Source organism: Poecile atricapillus, chromosome 7, assembly GCF_030490865.1.
Source record: "Poecile atricapillus isolate bPoeAtr1 chromosome 7, bPoeAtr1.hap1, whole genome shotgun sequence".
NCBI classification, from domain to species: Eukaryota; Metazoa; Chordata; class Aves; order Passeriformes; family Paridae; genus Poecile; species Poecile atricapillus.
In genome coordinates this window covers 8,261,535-8,280,851 of record NC_081255.1, presented here as the reverse complement: position 1 = coordinate 8,280,851, position 19,317 = coordinate 8,261,535, and the positions used below count along the sequence as shown (strand labels likewise).

The 19,317-nt window shown below is 52.5% G+C and overlaps 1 protein-coding gene across 1 annotated transcript; it reads left to right on the top strand.

The window, feature by feature from the left end:
• Positions 1–9,372: 9,372 nt before the first annotated feature.
• RGS16 (regulator of G protein signaling 16) lies at positions 9,373–15,083 on the top strand. The gene is made up of 5 exons (XM_058842757.1): positions 9,373–9,502; positions 10,686–10,787; positions 11,434–11,495; positions 12,759–12,925; positions 13,212–15,083. The coding sequence occupies exons 1-5, from the start codon at positions 9,423–9,425 to the stop codon at positions 13,410–13,412; spliced, it is 612 nt and encodes a 203-aa protein (XP_058698740.1). The 5' UTR covers positions 9,373–9,422; the 3' UTR covers positions 13,413–15,083.
• Positions 15,084–19,317: the final 4,234 nt, after the last annotated feature.

Here is a 19,317-nt window from a genome sequence, read left to right as displayed (position 1 = left end):
CAATGGCCATGAGTTTTTCAGATAATTATAATTTTGATCCATTTACATATCAGGGGTTAATCCTCCAGTTACAGCTTCAGGTAATGCAGTCACATTCCCCCAGTTTGCTCCCTCATAATTCACTTTTATTTATACTTTTCAGGGCCTGAGGCAGTGAGGTGTCTTTGGATCACCCAAAGGGATTGTTCTGTTTAACTAAAATGTGAAGACAGTTAACCACACTTCACATGGAGTTCAGAGCTATGCACCAGTACAGCAGTACAGGATCTGGAAAACATAAAAGCTAAAATCTTAAAGCATCAGCCTGTGGTCCCAGTTTTACCCAGTGACCCCACTCAGCCTCAAACAATCAGAACAAGTGTTGCAGGTGGTGAAGGGAGGCCACCTTGTCTGGCCCTGCCTTCCTCCTTTCCACCCTCCTCTTGCCTGCACGTGCAGAAAGCATCCCAGAGCTGCCCAGGATGCCAGAGCCAGCAGCAGGAGGCTTAAACAGTCATGGCTTTCAAAGAGAAGGCAGAAGGCCACGACTGGTGGTACTTCTCTCCAGACAGACCTTCTGAGTGCTCAGTGCCAGCTGAGGCACCCCAGACAAGGCTCTGCAGCACCCTGGGGAGGGTCACAGAGACAGCCAGGCCAGGGGACACAGCAGGAACCAGATGTTTGTGTCGAGGAATTTGAGTGGGGACACCCTTCAGGCTCCCCTGGTGGCTACAAAGCCTGGTCCTGTTCAGACTCCTGTGACTCCATCTCTCCACAAGGTCCTCCAGCAGGTCCTTGGTGCTGCTGTCCTTTCATTTCACCTCAGAACTCACTTCAAAGTGGCCAACACCCTGTAAATCCAAGCTCCTTTCTCTCCTCCACCCACCTGGGGAATTGCCCGGAGCAGGGCACACCTGGAGATGCCATTTCTGCCTGGAATCAGGCTGGCTGGTGCAGGGGAAGTGTTTTCCCCATTAAATTGGTGCCAGGCAAGGCCCTCCATTGGGAACAGCATCCCAGAACACAGAGTGGAGCAAAAGTATTGTCTGAGGCATGTGAGTCTGCCACGGTTATTTTTGTTGCTGCTCTTGCAGTTTGTCTCTCTGGAAGGAAAGCAGACTAGTTATTTAAAGTAAAATTCTATTTTTCTTAAACAAGAAAACGGCACCAGCTGCTTCTTTTATGCCAAATGCCGTTCTGAAGTGAATCAAAATAAGCAGCTTGTAGCTCTACCCCTTAAACCAGGGGCTGATCAAGGGAACAATGACTGAGCCAAAGCTTTGGAAAGAGCTGAGTGGTGACTAATCCCCACCAAGGGCAAATATCCTATCCTTGATTCATCTCTTTCTGGTGTGAAAGGGATATTCACAACCCACAAACCCATTTCCCCTCTCCACAAGCACACACCCCCAAAATTTTCCTCCTGTTAAAGTGTTAAAGTGTGCCATCACATGAAGAGCGGGGAAAAAAAATTGGTTCACTCAGTTCTTTTTATTCTGTTTGCTGGCACATATCCAGTCAGCTCCCAGGTAGTTTGATGGCAGAAGGGAAAAAGAGTTTACAAATTTCCTTTCCCTTTTCTATGAGCTTCAGGTGGTGTTAACTCCAGGATCAGACGCAGAACTCTGACCTGTCTAAAGTTTCTCCTGCTTTGGTCCATCAGCTAGGCTTGGGATGATTTCCATCACTTTTAGGGGACTCATTAATGCACCAAGGGCTCTCTGTTGTCCATGCTGGGGAGGTGTGAAGGGCAAAGTCTTGCCAGTCTAAGCAGGGGAGGGGGAAATTGCTGTGTGTGTCTGGGGGTGTGGGTGGATGAGAGTGCATGTGACTTCATCTGTATCTTATTTAGTGTCCTCTACTAGAGAAGCTTTTCTGAGACATAGATGTGCATGTTAAAATAGGAGAATTAGGCATAAATGACATAAACTGAGATCTTTAGCCAGTGTTGTGTTTGCCTCGTGTATAAGTCCGAGTAGTAGTAAGAGACGTAAAACTCTGCTAGGCTTCCAGTTACCCCTAAGAGCACATGTATCAAACTGAACTGAATGTTCACTGATAGACACAAAACCAAAATGTTTACAGCATTCAGAGCAATAGCAAAGCATACCTCATGCCAGTCCTGGAGTGCCTCTCCCCCCTCAGTGCAAGCTCTCCCCTCCCTGGGGGCCTCTGGCTTCTCCCTCCAAACTCCTCTCTCCTTCTCTGTCCTGTCCTGGTTGTCTTCCCTCCTCTTCCTCCTCCTTGAAGCACTCCAAACCTTCCTGTCCACCAGCACTGTTTGTCCTCATCTGTCTGAGCCTGGGACTGCCCTAACCTCCCCCAGTTTGCCTCTCCTCCATCCCCATCCATCCCTCCTCTCTTCTTTGCCTTTCCCTTCCCCAGACATGTCTCTGGTCATGCCATCTCCCTCCCACACGCCTCCTACTGCCACTGTAAAGCGCCTACGAGCTCTTCCTTGCCTGTTATATAAGAACAAAACGTTTCACATCATTTCTGCATTATCTTTCATCCCTGGGGCTGCTGCAGTTGTCTCTTTCCTTGGTGCTGTGCTCTCTCTCCGGCATCGTAGCATTATATCCCAGAACTGGAATTAAAGTTCATTTTGCTGCTAGACCAGAATGCTTCTCTCTCCCACGAACCCCTTGGGCTTTGCAGAGGCTCATCTTGTCCCCAAGTCTTTTGTCTTCCTTCTTTTTCTCCTCCTTCCATGCACGCTGCACATGCAGTGCTTGTGGCAGGGGCTGGCTAGGGTAGAGGGCGGCCGTGCCGGGGTCACCCCCAGCTGGGCACCCCCGTGGCCCTCTGGTTTATAAAAATAGTCTCAATAAAGGTGTGTGGGTTGTATTTGCTCGTCAAAGTCAGTCATTGTGCTCTGTGCCTCCTCCTGGCTTTACAGGAGGATGTGTCTCTAATCTGGGACTGCGGTGAACTCAGCGGGAGTTCAGGGAACCGAGGCCGTGGGAGGGAGGTGGCAGAGGGGGATGAGCTTGTCACCAAAAACATCCACCATTCCTGGCAAAAAGACACGGGAGAAAAGGCAGTGCCTGCTTCTGGAGGGAGCAGGGAGCTCTGGGGACCAGCTGTGCTGTGAATTGTTTGTCTCAAGTGGCCCCACACCTCCCAGTTTGCCTCACGTGCTGCGTGCCCCAGGCTGGCTCTGAAACACGATGAGGAGCTGCTCAGCTTTGCATTTCCAGTGTAGATAACATCCTGAGAGAAATGTCTTCATGTTGCTCTGCCAGTGCCTGCAGCCACCAGCTGGAAAGCAGTGAGGGGAAGGAGGCACCTTCTGCTGGGTTTACTCCTGACCTCTGTGGGACTCCTGGCAAGGAAGAGAGCAGGGTACAAGCCCACCCTGGGGTAGATCCCCCTTCCTTAAGAACCACAATTGAAGATCTCATCTTCTTATAACCTCTCTCCCCAACCCCTCTATGAGTCACCCAAATCAGAGCTCGGATTTGTCCTTGGCACCTCCACCTTGTGTCCCCTTGAGGACCTGACAAGCCCAAGCGCCCAGTAAGGCTGCTCAAAACAACAAAAGATGTCTTGTTCCTCTGGAAATGAACTCGTGGGTGGCTCAGTGAACTCAGAAGTGAGCCACCAGGTAAAAGGAACAGCTCCAAAGCTTCCCTCTGCCACGTTTTTATTTCCACGAGACGCTGCTGCTGTCGCCTCGGTGGCGTCCGGGTGCTGCTGCCGTGGGGAGACATCAGCAGGAGCACTTTGGGCAGGCCACAGGCTGCTCAGTCTGACCCTTTCCCACTCAGGGGAAGGCATGGGCTGGGCTCCCTGGGTTCCCCCTGCATCAGCTGCTTGTTTGCTCCCTTCCCTGGGAGGCTGGAGGAGCTCCTCAGCCACGCCACCAATCCCACCGGTGTTAATACCCCAGAGTCGCATCACCACGTCATGCAGTGTGACCCCTGCTCTGTACAGACACCCTGAGGATAATAAACAGCCTGAGACTATTTGTTCTCTGCCTCAGTGTCTGAAAAGCTGAAATCCTGGGGATGGAGGGGTGTCCAAAGCCAAGTTGCTGTGGAGGAAGAGGAGGGGAGAAGCTGTTTCTCCTCAGCCCCTGGTTTCACTGCTGCAGACACGCTGCATGGGGCAGCAGAGTGGGCTTGTGTTGGCTCCCAGCTGTCCATGGCTCATCTGGAGCAATGTAGAACCAGCCTCCCCAGAGGTCCAGTTTGGGGAGATGAGTCAGAAATGTGTCAGTAGGACCTGCAAGGAAGGAAAATCCCAAGAGCCTTCCAGCAGCACATCGCTGCCCTTCTCTGAGTGCAGCCTGTGATGGATTCCCTGCCCCAAATCCCAAACCCATCACAGCCAGAGGTGCAAACACGAGCTGAGCCTGATCCCTGCACCAGGAGAAGCGGTGTGGGAGCTCCTGGGAAAAGGAGCAGTGTGGATGGATCGAAAATAATCTTCATCATCCAAAGAAGATCTTTCTGCAGACCATAAAAGCAGTCCTGTGCTCCAGCAGGCAGCTCAGACACGGATAATAAGCCTCATCCTTATGGGATAAACCAGGGAGGGATGAAAAGGAGTAGGGTGAGAGTCACCAGCTGGTTTGAGGGGTCTGGAGGAGCCTGGGATTGCTGGGGAAGGGTCAGGCAGCAGCTGAGGGCAATCCTGGGGAGCAAAGGGGGAAGGGGAGGCACGAACAGGCAGCAGGGCAGTTGAGGCCAGGTTAGGTTTTAGTGGGAAATTGTATGAAAAAGAGAGATTTACTGCAGAAACCCTGAGGGGCTTCAGTGAGGAAGGGCTGAGCATCTCCTGAGCAGGTCTGGCCAGCAGGAAAAGCAGTGACCTGGATCTCATCTGGCCCTGGGCACACTGAGGGCTCCCTCACCCACTCTCCCTGCCAAAGGTGAGTGTGCACGGGGTTGCATTTAAAAGCAAAAATTAAATGGGCTTGTTTTCCTCTGGAAATGGGTGTAGTGGAATTTATCAATCCCTCTGGCTTCTTTCTGTCCCCCTTATTTTTTCCCCTAAATCCCTTCTACTACTTTCTCATCTGCTGCTTCTTCCCTCAGCCTGTCTCTGAGCCAAACCAATTTGAATGCATCCAAGGAAGGATCTGCCATTAGTGCTGCTCTGTCTCTCCTCTTAGTTAGGATATATTTAGCCATCATCTTTTAGCTTTTTTTTTTTTTTTTCCTGGCTGCTCAGTGGCTTTAAAAAGCAGGTGCTGGGAACGGAAAGAGAAGATTAAAAGTACCTGCTGTCAGCTACCTCTCCCTGTGCAGCTGTGCAAAGCCAGCACGTGAGCAGAGTGGATAACAGCTGCCCCTTGAAAACCTCCTTTGTAATTCTAATTATTATTATGAATTTTTTTTTTAAAAAAGCTATTTCAATAATCTCCTTCCAGATCTCCAGAGCAGCTATTTCCTCCCGTGCCACCTGTGAATGCTTTGGGAGAGCATCAAAGGCCCCGTGAGTGAGGGTGAGGGATCCTTCATGCGCAGCTGGGGTGTCCTGGGATGGGCTGGGCAGGCACAGATGGAGCCAGCCTCACCTGCAGCCACGTGGAAATGGTGTCCCACAGGTGTCCCCTGACTGTCCCTGTCCCAGAAGCTTTGCCCAGCTGCAATGTGGCTACTCAGAGACCACTTGCAAATGCCTGGCTGCTGTCTCGGCCTTGGCAGCTTCCCTGCTCCTCCCTGGCACCATCCTAGAATTTCTCAGCTTGGAAAAGAGCTCTAAGATCATCAGGTTGGACCATTATGGCAGCACTGCTGAGCCCACCACTGAACCCTGCCCCCACCACTGCACTCCTGCCTGCACAGCACCAACCTCCATCCCATTCCCCTCTCCTTGGCTTACTGCCCCCCTCAAAGGCATCCAGAGCTTATCAACAGCTTGCAGGTGGAGGAAGGGGCTGTGCAACATGAGCAGGGCCTTTAAACCTCCCATTTCTGCTCCTTTGCATTCAGCACCTCCCCTGATTCCACAGCAGGCTCTGCTGGAGTGCCTTCAGGTTTGACCATTCCTGATTGCCACCTCTCTGTTTGCCCACTGGTTTAGGAGAAACTGGGGATAGGCTCCTTGGTGAGCAGTGAGAGCCCAAGAGCACAGCTCAGCCTGGCTCTACCCCTCTTCCTTCTGCCTGCCTCCCCTTCCCAATCTATTTCTGTATCTTCCCCATATTCCACTTGAATGGTATAAAAATACAAAAATACAAAATACCAAAACACTGCTGCCAGAAACTCTCTTCAGAGCTCGACTGTGCACTGGGGCACACACTCAAGGGCACTTTGCACCCTGTCACCAAACTCCTATAATATTTCCTATTCCCCACCCCATTTCTGTAGTCTGGAACTGAAACCTTTGCTTTTGCATTTTCCAAAGTTGCTGGCACTTTGCAGATGCTAACCCAGGAACACCAGCAGCAATCCCTGGGGCTGATGGGGTGTGTGTGTGTGTTTTGCTGTACCCCACAAATGAAGGGTGGCTGTGGGTGCCTTCACAGCCCAGCCACCTCCCAGCCTCAGCAGGCACCTGCCAGGACCTTCCTGCTGGAAATGAAGCTGGTCCCTATGGATGGGAGGTGGATTGGTGCTGGCAGGGCTGTGGCCCAGCTCTGGGAAGGGAGCCTGGCCCCAGGCCTTGCGACACAGATGAGTTTTTTTGTATTATTCCAAAACAAAGGCTGATAATGGAGGCAACGGAGCCGGAGCCGCGGGAGGCTGCTGAGCTAAATGAGACAGGAAGCACGTAATTAAATTAGATACAGAGCAGCATGAAGACATCCGAGTACACACACGGAGCTGGGCTGAGAGGCTATTGCATAACCCTGGGAAGAGCTCTGCAATATGAAATATCTCACCTAGTGCTGGCCAGATGCCTGTCCTTGCACTGCCCCATCGGAGGGGAGAGGCAGAAAAGTGGCCTGAGGGGGCAGAGGGCTCAGCTGGTGGCTTGTGCCAGGGGCAGAGGGGCTGTGGCAGCCTTGGTGAGGAGGACTTTGCTGGAACAGCCCAATCCCACTCCTGTGCTCAGGCTCCACGTGGATCTGGCACTTCCCCGTGTCCCAGGATCAAGCACCCCAGGGTGAGCGTGGCTTTTCTTGTGGCTTTGTGCCTCTTCTGGCTGAGCTGCTGTGGTGCCCAAAATGACACAGCCTCTGCCTGACCCCTCCTTCCCTTCCCTTCCCTTCCCTTCCCTTCCCTTCCCTTCCCTTCCCTTCCCTTCCCTTCCCTTCCCTTCCCTTCCCTTCCCTTCCCTTCCCTTCCCTTCCCTTCCCTTCCCTTCCCTTCCCTTCCCTTCCCTTCCCTTCCCTTCCCTTCCCTTCCCTTCCCCAGGGCTCTCTCTGTCCCACCATGGGCAGTTCCTCACCTCTGCTTCACTGCCAGCCTGGCCTCACCAGAGCCCAGGTTTTTTGCCCAAAACCACACCCACACCCACACCCACACTTTCCCAATGCATTTTATTTCTCTGGGAAAAGCAGCAGGGAGCCTGGAGCAAAGAAGGGACAGTGTCAATGGGCTGTAATCTCAAGGCAGAGATGTGCAGAGTTCCTCTGCTCTGGCTCACATCCCTCCTGCTCCTCACCAGTTGCTGCTGCTGCCATCCCAGCTGTGTTTTTGCCATAGTTACACTTGCCTGGCTGCTTCCAGCAGCACGTGGCTCCTTCCCAGCACAGTGGCTGTGCCAGGCACCGTGGAGCTGCAGCCAGAAATCCTCTGTCCCGTGTGCCTGCAACACGTGGCCGGGCTCCTGGAGGTTTTCCTCTTGGCATGACCTGCTCACACCATGCCTCGAGCACCAGGGAGAGTTACCAGAGCATCCTGTGACTTTGCAGATCTTCCCTTCAGTCCACAGCAAGGATCACAGCTCTAATCATGGTTTTAAGGCACAGGGAAGACGTGAGTAAGAGCTTCTTGTAACTCCAGCCATTTATCTGTAGCTGAATATCTGCTAACCAAGAAGGCTTAAACTTGATTATTTGAGTGAAAAACCCCAGAGCCATCGGGAAAGAGGCTGCTCTTACATTAGAGCTGAGACAGGAGCTGAAAGTGTGTGTTCACTCATTTGTCCTGATGCATTTTTCCTGTCTGTCCATGAGCAAGGCCATTCTGTGGCTTTTCCTAAGCGATGAGAGAAAGACAGGAATCTCCTTTACTGCTCAGTGGGGCTGAGGTGCCTCATGCTCCTCCCAAAGTCTCCCATCCAGATATCCTCATCCCAAAGGCAGCTTGAGAGGAGCCTTTCTCCCTGGCCCAGGGCCGAGATGGCTTCGTGCTGCCACTCTCCTGGCACAGTTCATCTCTCCTGGGAAAGATGCTCTGGCAACGTGCTGGGTGTGATGAATGCAGGCAGCAAGGGTAGGAGACAACTGGAGCTCTGGAAAAATGTCTGAGCTGGGAATAGCAGGGAGAAAGGGAGAGGATGAGGAGTGGAAGTGGCAGCTGTGGCCTTGTGCTTGGCTGGCCATGAGCAGGGGGGGTTTAAAGTCACTCCTTTCCAGAGCCACTGAGCTGGGGAATTGCAGGGAGGGCAGCTCTGGGATCCTGCGTGAGCCTGACCTCACCACAGAGACCTGTTGGTTCTCATGGACCTCTGGTTCTTGTAGCACCAGACCCTGGGCTTTGCTGGTGTGCACTGGTTTAACCCTTTCTCTTTTGCTGGCTCAGTCCTTCCCCTCCAGTTTCCAACCTTTCCTCGGCTTTTAATTCAAATTTCAATTTTCAGCTCTCATCAGGATCCTCCATTATCCGATGCTTTCCCAGGTTTTGGCTCTCTTTGATGCAAACCCCTTCCCTCCCCACACACACCAGCAGGGAATTTGGGATGAAGAAGTGACTTCAGCCAGCACACAGGGCCAGACATTGTCCTTCTACATTCCAGCTGTGAGCTGGCAGTGCCATGAAGAGGGAAATGGAAACATTACACCCTCTGCATCACCCCAGGAAGCACAAACCCTCCTGACCCCGCTGGGGGCTGCCACCCCCTGCTTAAACCACTCGGGCAGAGCCTGCGGCGCTGGAAGCTCGGGGAGGTTTGGAACGTGGAATATTTGGAATAGCTCCTCGGGATGGAGCAGCAGGACGGAGCTGCAGCGTCTGTCCTGCCCCTCGCTCTCCCACCCTCCGGTTACTCAGCAGGCTCCACACGTCGGTGGAAAAGAGCCTGGATTTTTTTCCCCCCTCCGTTTCTCGAGGAAGCGGCTATGACTGTGATGCTCAAGGACGAGCCTGGGCCTCCCACTCTCCCCTCCTTTACCAGCACACACAAACTTACCTAAGCTCTTATCTTGGCTGCCTGAGCAGCTTTTGGTTGGCTGGAGGCTGGAGCGATGCTGGGTCCCCCTCCCCGCTTTCCCGCCTCCCACCCCATATAAAGCGCGGCTCCGGCGCCGCTGCTGCAAAAGGAGCGAGGGGCAGCTGGTGCCTCAGCAGCCTCTCGCACCCCCTCTGCCCATCCCTAAGGAGCCGATGAGTTGCTGGATGCCTGGGTGCCCAGCTCTCAGCATGTGCCGGGGCTTAGCCGCGCTGCCCATCACTTGCCTGGAAAGGTAAGGCGCTTCTGGGAGCCGGAGGGTTCGCTGGAAAAGATGCACCTGGAGCAGCCCGTGATGTGATGCTAGGGTGGAAAGTGGGGTGCAGACCTCGAGGAAACACGCAGCCGAGTGATTTGTCGTGGCTGCATCCCTTCTGCTTCCCCAGGAGGGGAACACGGAGGTGAAACAAGCGGAGGGAGAGGAGGCTGCCCAGGGCTGTACAAACACACCAGCCTTCCTCCGGCTCTGCCTCTGCACATCTCGCTCCGAGCTGGCAGCAGCAGGAGTATTTTTGTCACCGCGGCTGAACTGTTTAGTGACATGTTGCTCCTCCCGCAAAGCCCCACGCTGCCGGCTTGACATTTTAAACCCTTATTTTTGTACGGGCGCCTTGGGACGCCTGAACGAGCCGCAAACAGCAGCGGGGCCACCCGCCGCCCCGGGGACACCCTGGGGACAGACAGAAGCCGCTTCTGCTGCCGCAGACACCTCCCTGGGCAGGGAGCTGCCTCCTCCGTGCCCTCGCCGCTGGGACAGGCAGGAGCATCCCAGCTTCTGGCACAGGCAGGAGCATCCCAGCCTCTGGCACAGGAGCATCGCTGCCGCCGCTGCCTCCTAAAGGCATGGGGTAGGTGGATGCTGCCCTCTCCACGGCCTGGTGACAGGCTCTTGGGGACCCAGGGGCACCCCAAAACACAGAGCAGGGGAGCAGCAGCATCCTGGCAGCAGGGAGATGCTCCCGCTCTGCCCGGCGGAAAGAAATCGCGGTGCTTCTCCAGTTTGGTTTGGGAGCTGCCGGGAGAGCGGGATGGGAACAGGAGCCAGGTTAGCTCCGGGAGAGCGGGGGCGGCTCCAGCTGGGCACTCAGCAGCTGCTCTCTTACCTGCCCCAGAGGAAAGAGCTCGGCGTGTTTTATATTCCATATAAAATTCCATATATCTCCGCCTGGGAATAGAGCAGGAGAGAACAGTCCCCCGGGCTCCATGCGCTGCCGAGCGCGGTTGCCAGGGAGCAGGAAAAGCAAGTGGGGAGCATTTATTTCACACACCAGAGAGCAAACAAGTGGCTGAAGCTGGGGAGCGAGGGCTGTGCCCCCGAGCCCGTGGGGTGCAGCCCCTGCCAGCCGAGGGGGTGGCGGCAGAGGACTGACGGTCCAGCCACCCCACACCTCTCCCCTTCCTCCCTCCCTCCCTTCCAGAGCCAAGGATCTGAAGAGCCGCTTGGGCATCCTGCTTCACAAACCCGAGCTGGGACACAAGATTGGGAGCTCCAGCAAGCTGCAGCTGGGCTCCAGGCGCAGGTAAGCCAAGCACTGCTCTGGCCCAGGTTCAGGCAGGGCCAGGTCCCCTTGGAACAGCCTTTCCCGAGGGATGCTCCTGCCCATCTGCGCAGCACAGAGCACAGCTCCCCCCTCCACGTAGTCCCACCCAGGCGGGCCGGGAAGGCGGATCACTTCCCAGCTCCAGCGCTTATAAAATCCTGCCGGGGATCGGATGCTCTGGCATTAGGCACAGAGAGCAGGGCCTTGGCAAGAGGAGAACCTGCGGGGCTCTTGCTCTTCCCGGTGGCTGGGATCCCTGGGAATGCAGGCAGCATCAAACACTGAGCACTAAATATTGCTGCTCAGGGGCTCTTCCTGGAGCGGCACCAGCAGAAAAGGGCTCTTCTGAGCATTCCCTAGAGAACCTGCTGGACTTGTATCGGCAGAAAAGGGTTTTTTCTGAGAACCTCCTGGCCAGCAGCATGGAGCTGAGGTCGGGTGAGCCATCAGGGAAGGTAAAAGAAAGGGAGGAGAGAGGAAAGAGAGCCCACAGGTAATGGATATTGGCCTCTGGCTTTGGTTTCCTGCCAAATGCCACTGTCTCCCATCGATGGAGCTGCACAACTGAAGTGCTCCCATCCCTCACTGCTGGACAGTGAGCCTTACATCCTTTTGTCTTTTCCAGAGACTCCTCCCGAGATGTGCTGGAATGGAGGGAGTCCTTTGACCAGCTCCTCAAGAGCAAAAGTGAGTAGCATTTTGTTTTCTTCTCTTGGTGAGAGTGTGTAGGACAGATGTATTCGCAGTGAGCTGTATGGCTGGAGTCAGTGTACAATGAAACCTCCCCTCCTCCTCAAATTAGGTGGTTTAGGATTTGGAAAGAGGTCCCTTTCCTGCCCAGATCTGAAGCCTCATTTTGCCTGCCCCATGAAGCTGTACCCTTTCCTCCTGGCCGGGTATTTTTGAGGGGGCAGAAGTGCTGTCTCGCTGCTGCCTTGGAACAGGAGCTTTGTCACGGGCATCCCATGAGGAGCAGCCCTCCAGGGGCAGCATCGTGCTATTCCCAAAGCTCCCCTTTCCCCACACCCGGGAGAAGGCAGCGCCTGCTCTCAGTGCCTGGTGGAAAGAGCGATGCAGCCGCCTCCCCTCAGGCTTGTCCAGACAACTGCATTGCTGCCCTCTGTCTGTCTGTCCTGTGCCTCCGGGGATGGCTCCTCCACAGGGAGAAGGAATCCAGCTGTTTTACTGAATAACCGTGGCCTTTTCCCCTCTCTGGTATCAGCTGTGTGTCTGTGATGCACAGGGCTCCTGTGAGATGCTGTCTCCCTCTCCAGTCCCAGAGATGGGATCTCTTTTTAAGTCCCACACATCATCTCCTCCTTACACCGGGCTCAGCACAATGGCAGAAGCCCCAGATTTTAATCCAAAAGTAGTTGTCTACCTTAAAAGATCTTCCTCAGCCAGACAAAGTCCTTCCACAGCATTAGTCTGGGGCTAAGTGTATTTTTTTCCCAGCCTTCCTCACGTGCTGTGATGGCTAACGAGCATCTCCAGCTTGGTAACTTAATCCACCCTCTCAGCACAGCTTTGAAATCCTTGCTGCAGTTACTCTCCCATCCTCAGCATCTTGTTCCCCCCCGGATCTCGGCCGAGAAATCAAAATCAAGGCACCGCTGCTCGGCTCCTGCAGCGTTCCGATGCGTCAGCGCGCTTCTCCTTAGGTAGAATTAGCTCTTTCCCGAAGCTGTAAAGAAAATACTCTGAAGCCTCATTACAGAAAGGTCAGATAAATAAAACCAGAGGATTACTTGCCTGTGGGAAAGGATTTTATTGGAGTCTAGAGGCCAATTAGCAGTGTCTCAGAGGGTGGAATTTGCCCGGAGGGAAAGGAAATCTGCAGATGTCACGGTCTGAGCTCCCAGGGCGACGCTCTCGCCAGGCAGTATCTGCTGCTGCTCCTCTTCCTCCCTCTCTTCTGTCCCATTAACTGCTCTTCTGTCCCCTCCCCAGGTGGGGTAAATGCCTTCCACACCTTCCTGAAGACTGAATTCAGCGAGGAGAACCTGGACTTCTGGCTGGCATGCGAGGACTTCAAAAAGACCCGGTCGAAAACCAAGCTGGCCTCCAAAGCCAACAGGATCTTTGAGGAGTTTGTCCAAAGTGAGGCGCCCAGGGAGGTGAGAGCATTTTCTGTGACATCAAATAGGGTGGGAAAGGAATAAAATATCCTGGTGGGTTTTAATGGATCAGTGGGAAGATGTGCTCTTGCTCATGAGAGCTTCAAATTCTTGATGGTGTGGTCCATCAAATTGGCTCGTTAATGCTGGAACAGAAATTGAGCCTACCCATGAAGGGGTAGAAAGGTTTGTGAGCATCTTCACCCTCATCTGGAGACAGATTAAAAGCAGTTTTTGCCCTCACATAGCAGAGGAGTTAACGTTTGTGAGCGCTGCTGCCTTGCAGGTGAACATCGACCACGAAACCAGGGAGATCACCCGCAAGAACCTCTCGGGGGCCACCTCCGCCTGCTTCAACGAGGCGCAGGCCAAGACGCGCACGCTGATGGAGAAGGACTCCTACCCCCGCTTCCTGAAATCCGCCTCCTACCAGGACATGAGCAAGCAGGCCGCCAGCCGCGGCACCAGCAAGCGCTCGCACACCTGAGCCCAGCCCCGAGGCGCGGCGGGGGGACCAGCCAGGGCAGGGTGGGACGCGGTTTGAGGCCAGCCAGCCGCGGGGTTTCGGCTGAAGTTCTGGAATTTTAGCAGGATCCCCAGCACCTGGAGCCGGAGTTCCTCCCCGGGTGGGGAGCCCGGAGCCTCCCCTCGCAGCTCGGCCGGAGACCTGCGCCGCCGCGGACACGGAAAGAAATGATTTTGAGCTGCGGGTCCAGGGAAAAATGGGATTCCCCTGAGCATCCACAACCGAAGAGCTCCCACCTGCTCTCGGACCTGGCGGGGTCAGCACAGGAGACTTCCATTCCCACTCGCAGGGAACGGCCAGGATAAAAGCCCCAAAACTACGCGGCGTTTTCAGCTGGATCCTTCTCCTGAGCCCAAGATCCTCCAGCTGTGTCCTATGCATGCTCTGCATCGAAGCTTTCCACCTCCTTCCAAGTGCAGCGGTGTTTTTATCCCTCGCTTGAGCTCCACGACCTCCAGATTGCACCTAATCTTAGGTCACATGCGCGACCTTTCATTCCTATTATCGTTATTTATTTCATCGTTGTTGTTATTATTATTATACCTGTATTTATCAGAGGAGCACTGCTGAAAGCACACACACGCATGTCCCTTGCTCTCAGGAGCTTGTAAATTAAATTATTTTAGCTGCTGTAGCACTTAGCATGCCTCCCACCTTTTCTGTGTAATGATTTGAGAGGACTGGACAGATTTGTAGCACAATTGTGGAGCGAGGTACACCAGTAGCAGCAGGGAGAGCTGCTAGAGGGTCTGGAGGGCCACAGAAGGCAGTGCAAGGATGGTCTGCAGCCCATGGTGTTTCCTCTCTCCCCTTAAAGATGTGGAAGGCATCTCAGCACACAGCAGCTTGTCCTAAGCAGGGAACAGAGAGGTCAAACAGCCACTCTGGTGAGCAGCCCTATGGAAAACTTGATTTTCCCACAGGGGAGAGAAAACCCGGGGCTTTGCCTGGGTTTGTGATTGGGCTCGGTGTTCCCTTGGATGGTGAAACCAGTCTGCAGCCACAGCACTTTACCAGAAACCCACGGAGTGAGGCAAAGCTCACGTGAATTCAGTGACCCGGAGGGGTGGCAGGACACGTCATCAGCCCACACCGGGGGGCAGCTGCTCAGAAAGTCCCTCTCAGCAGGAATTCTGGGGTCCTGGAGAGGTGTGGATCCCACTTGGCAGCAGTGGTGGCAGGGTGGGCGGGTGATGTGGAGCCTGTACTGGCTCCTGGGGAATGTGCCACCGGCACTGCTCCCTGCTGAGCTTCCATTTATCCCTAAAGCCCAAACCTGGAGATCCTTATCCCACTGGTTCTCACTCCTTGCCAAGGGAGCTCTCTCCTGCCCCCCTGTCTCAGCAACAGCCAGAGCACAGCATCCTTTGGGCTTTTCCCAGCTGCTTGGGCAAAGCAAGGGACCAAGGACCAGTTTGGGGATGTTACTCCGTGTCCTCTTCCACCATCCCCATCCTGGTCCCACCTCTGAGCCTCCTGGCTGTGTTTACAGGGAGATATCAGCTGCTTTCTTATTTCCTATTTATTTTTACAACTGGAACCACCTTTGCTGTGTTACTGAAGCCAGCGATGCACAATGGCCTGTTCTCATTACCAACATAATGTTGTCATTACAAAATAAAATGCAAAGAGAAAAACACCCTGACAGCATGGGCTGGGTCTGTATTTTATTTTATTTTATTTATTTTTTGGTTGTGGACTTTCAATTTAATTTTACATTCTAATTCTGGATGCTTTGCAAAGCTGCTTGCGTTGGTTGACTCAGGGGGCAATTTCCAGTTGCTTTAAAAGTGACAGTGTCATGAGCAGAAAAGGAAGGGGGAAAACTTTTGAAGCATAAATCTTTGTGGTATTTGGTTTATCAAAGAAAACTGGATGGTCCATAAAAAGAATGAAAGCAGAAGTGAAGTTTTGAATGTCTGAACTGCCAGGCTATCCAATATTTCTTGTATTGCTCATAATTTCTGAACCCCTTACAGGACTGCAGCTCCCAATATCTGCTCGGTATTAGTAAAACACAAATATCTTAAAATTGAGAGGATGCAGGAAAAAACCCTGCTTTTGGGTCACTGACACAAATAACACTTGATTTTTCTCAGTAACACACCTGATGAATCCATTGATGAGGAGGAAACTGTCTGGTATCAGAGGGGTTATTAAAAACCATCCTGTTCCTGTGCAGAGCACCTTGAGGTCTGAATTCCCTGGAATGCTCTGGGAGGGAAGGGCAGGGTTGCATGGAAAAAGCTTTCCCATGGAAGCACACTCAGGGCTGCCTGTGTGCAGGAGAGGAGCGCCCCAAGTGCAGCTCGAAGAAGCGCTTGGAATAAAATCCCAACCAAAATATGGTTTTATTTCAGTTGCCTTCTCTCTATTTATTGCGTGTTCTGGAAGCCAGAATTAACTGGCCTGCGTCAGCGGAGGAGAGCGTGAGGGGACTGCCGAGGAGGAGCTGGAATCACGGGGGAATCACTGGAATAATTCATGTTCCAAGGTGTTACTATCAGCACAAGCCACCCCCTGCCATTCAAATGCATTTTACAAGCAGCTGCAGCTGCAACAGAACCTCCTGTCCCCTCTGACACAGCCAAGCAGGGTCTAAAGATCAGCAGGCACTGTAAAATACATGGGCCCTGCTCCATCCCCACCTATCCAGAGGAAAGCAGGTTGAGCTTCCCCTCACATTTCATTTCCTTTTAAATTAAGCATGGCCTTGTCTTACAAGCCCGGTAATTTGGGATCATAGCAGTTTGCATCTCCATCTGATGTTTGTCCGTGTCAGAGGGAAGAAATCAGCTGAAAAGTATCCAGGAAATATTTAAATTACTTGTCAGGAAAGAGAGCAGTAAAGCAGACTAAAAGCAACTAGAATCAAAAATAATGGTGGTGTTGTTTTGTGTTTTTTCTTTAACTGCAGCTGCTGGATGAAAAATATGAGCACTTTGTCTTGCATGCCTTGAAGTTAATTTAAAACTGATTCTTCATTAAAAAAAAATAAACCAGGCTAACAACAGCAAAATAAAATAGTAATAAAAATATGGAATTAAAACCTTTTTGAGCTTTCTTTAGAAGGAAATGTGAGGCTGTGTCTGTTCTTGTTGCCTCAGCCTTGGTGGTGGCAGCTCTCAGACCCCACAGCTCATCCTGGACAATCTCATTTGCAGCCCAGTTTCCTCAGAGATGCTTCCCAAAGAGAAAACCCAGTCACTAAAAGTGAGCCTTGCATCCAGCTGTGGCTGCTGCCAAAACCCAGCAGGAACACAACAAAAAAACTAAAGCCTCAGGGTGGGGATGGGATAAAAAAAAAAAAAAAAAAATCCCCAACCCACAAAACCACATTTGAGAAAAAGGAGCCAAAGTTTCCCTCGTCCAGCTGTGGTCACTCCCAATAAACCCTGGCTGAAGTTTCCCAGGGCAGAGGCTGCAAATTTGGAAGCAGCTGAAGGGATGTGAGCTCCAGGGAGCCACTGTGGGGGCTGGCACTGCCCTGCCCCCCAGGCTGTGAACACAAACTTGCTCCAGGGCCAGGTTTCCATGAACCAGGATGGTGGAGGGGGGTGTGGATTTATTTGGTGGAAAAAAAGCCATTTCCCTGTGCCCTGGGAGCTGGAGCATTCCCAGCAGCAGCTCAGGGGCTCCTGCAGCCAGAAGGTCGCTGCTCCAGCGGGACCAAGCAGCTTTGGGGTGGTCTTAGGACGTGGACATGGATGCAGGAGTGCACTACAAGGAGTTAGGCAGGTGGGTGTGCAGATATTTAAGTGTAGGAATTCTGAGCTTTCATTTCCCGTGGATGCACACATGTGACAACAGGCTACATGTGTGTACATCCATGATTTATTTCTCCTTTCTTTAAAAAAGCAGTAAAGCTGTAAAATGTTGTCTGGATATGTTCCTTTGGAGGAAGCTCAGCAGCAGAGATGCTGCACCGAGCCATTTCAAACATGCCAAACATTCTGCAGCGCTCTGCCAGCCCCCAGGCCAGTCAGCAGGGTGGGAGCAGCTGGCTGCCATCGCTCTGCAGCTTCCACTCGGAGGCCTTTAGCCTGAACCAAGTGCCAGAGCTCCCAGCTGATGTGCTCCCCTGAATGCCAAGGTTGCCAATCCGCTCCAGCTGCGCACAAGGGTTTGTACCCCTGGGCTGCCTGGGGAGCTGAGAAGGAATGAGAGATGATTTTCGTGCTTTTTGTTCCTGCTGAGGCACCGAGGCCAGGGCTGGGGTCTGCAGCCCTCCTGCCTGTGCTGGAGGGGAGCTTGGGCTTGGTGCAGCCACAGCCTGGGGGCAAGGATGGGGATGAGGAACAACGGGGGGGAAATCCTGCTGGAGATCCACCTGCTCTCCTTGGGAAAAGTATCTAAGCTCAGGAGCTCAGCCTGACTCCTTGTCTGACCTGTTTGGGCTGCTCTGGGCTGTTTTAAGTGGATGTGTCCTGCTCTCCCTGCCCAGGGATTGGGATGTGCTGCCCTGCTTGGTGAGGTCCCTGCCTCTCCTTCCCTGCTGGCAAAAATGTCTTTTTTGGTGGTGATGAGGATTGAGCAGCAGTCTAAAAAACCAGAAAATGAAGTTTAAGAAATGTAAAAACACTCCATAAAAGGCATAGATATGGGGTGATGTGGTTCAGTGGTGGGCTTGGCGGTGATGGATGATGGCTGGACTCGGTGATTTTGGAGGTTGGAGTCAATGATCTTGGAGGTCTTTTCAAACCTAAATAGTTCTGTGAGAAGTGGTTCATGCTCCTCCATGGGTAGCATCACCTTCCATCCTTCTGTGGACTGTTTTCCAGCTCTGGAAGTCACATCAGCGTGGCCAAGCACATAAACCCTGGGATGTTCCCACTTGGAAATATAATAAGAAAGCACGTGAAAGGAACATGAAGAAAAAAACCTCACCCTACTATTCATAGCTCCTTTAAAAAATTATTTTACCCTTGGCAGGCAGTTTTTGTTGCCACATTTTGCCTCTTGTTTATTTGTGGCTGCTGGGAGGACAAGGATTCTCGGGAGATGTCATCTCAGGGGAAGAGATGCAAAAATGGGTGTAAATCCAGCAGAATGGAGGAAAAGGGAGATTTGCTTAGCTGTGCCCTTGATTTCCCTGCTGTCTGTGTCTCAGCAGTTCATCTCCTGAGTCCCTGGGTGCGTGGGGGCAAATAATCACTGCAGATGTACAAATACATAAATACATAAATACATAAATACATAAATACAAACACAAAGCACAAACTCCATAACCCAGAGGCTACAGAATGGTGGTGGAGAGGAGCTCTGTTACTCCCATGCTTGAGAAAACCTTGGAGACCCTTTCATTCCCTGGAAACTGTTGCAGGGACTCAGAGTTTAAACTGATGGCTCTGAAAAATAATTTGGATGAGGAAAGCACTACCAGCAAACTCTTCTTTGCTGAATGCAGGCACAGGATGCTCCTGCCAGCTCTGCTGGCTGCAAACACCTCCTTCCCACCACTGTAAGGTTTGGGTTCTTACCATCCTAGGGATTTTCATCTTCTCACCACAGGATAATAAATGACTTTAATTAAACCAGCAAGCTGAAGAAGGCTCTTGCACTTGGGTGGGTGGGCGATGTGATGCTGTTATGTTGGCTTTTTTTTTTTATTTTATGTCTTTTGGCTTTTTTTTTGATGCCTTTTTTGGCTTTGGAGCTGAGATATGCCCTTGCTCTGGTTGTTTGTGTGTTTTGCAGCCTGCAAATGGGTGCTTGAACACCAGCAGCTGCAGCCACAGCCTTGGTCAAACTGGGAGAGATCCTTCCTTGAAGGAATTAAAAGAGTGAATTAAAATGAATTAAAACAGCCTTGGTCAAACTGGGAGAGATCCTTCCTTGAAGAAATTAAAGGAGTGAATTAAAATGA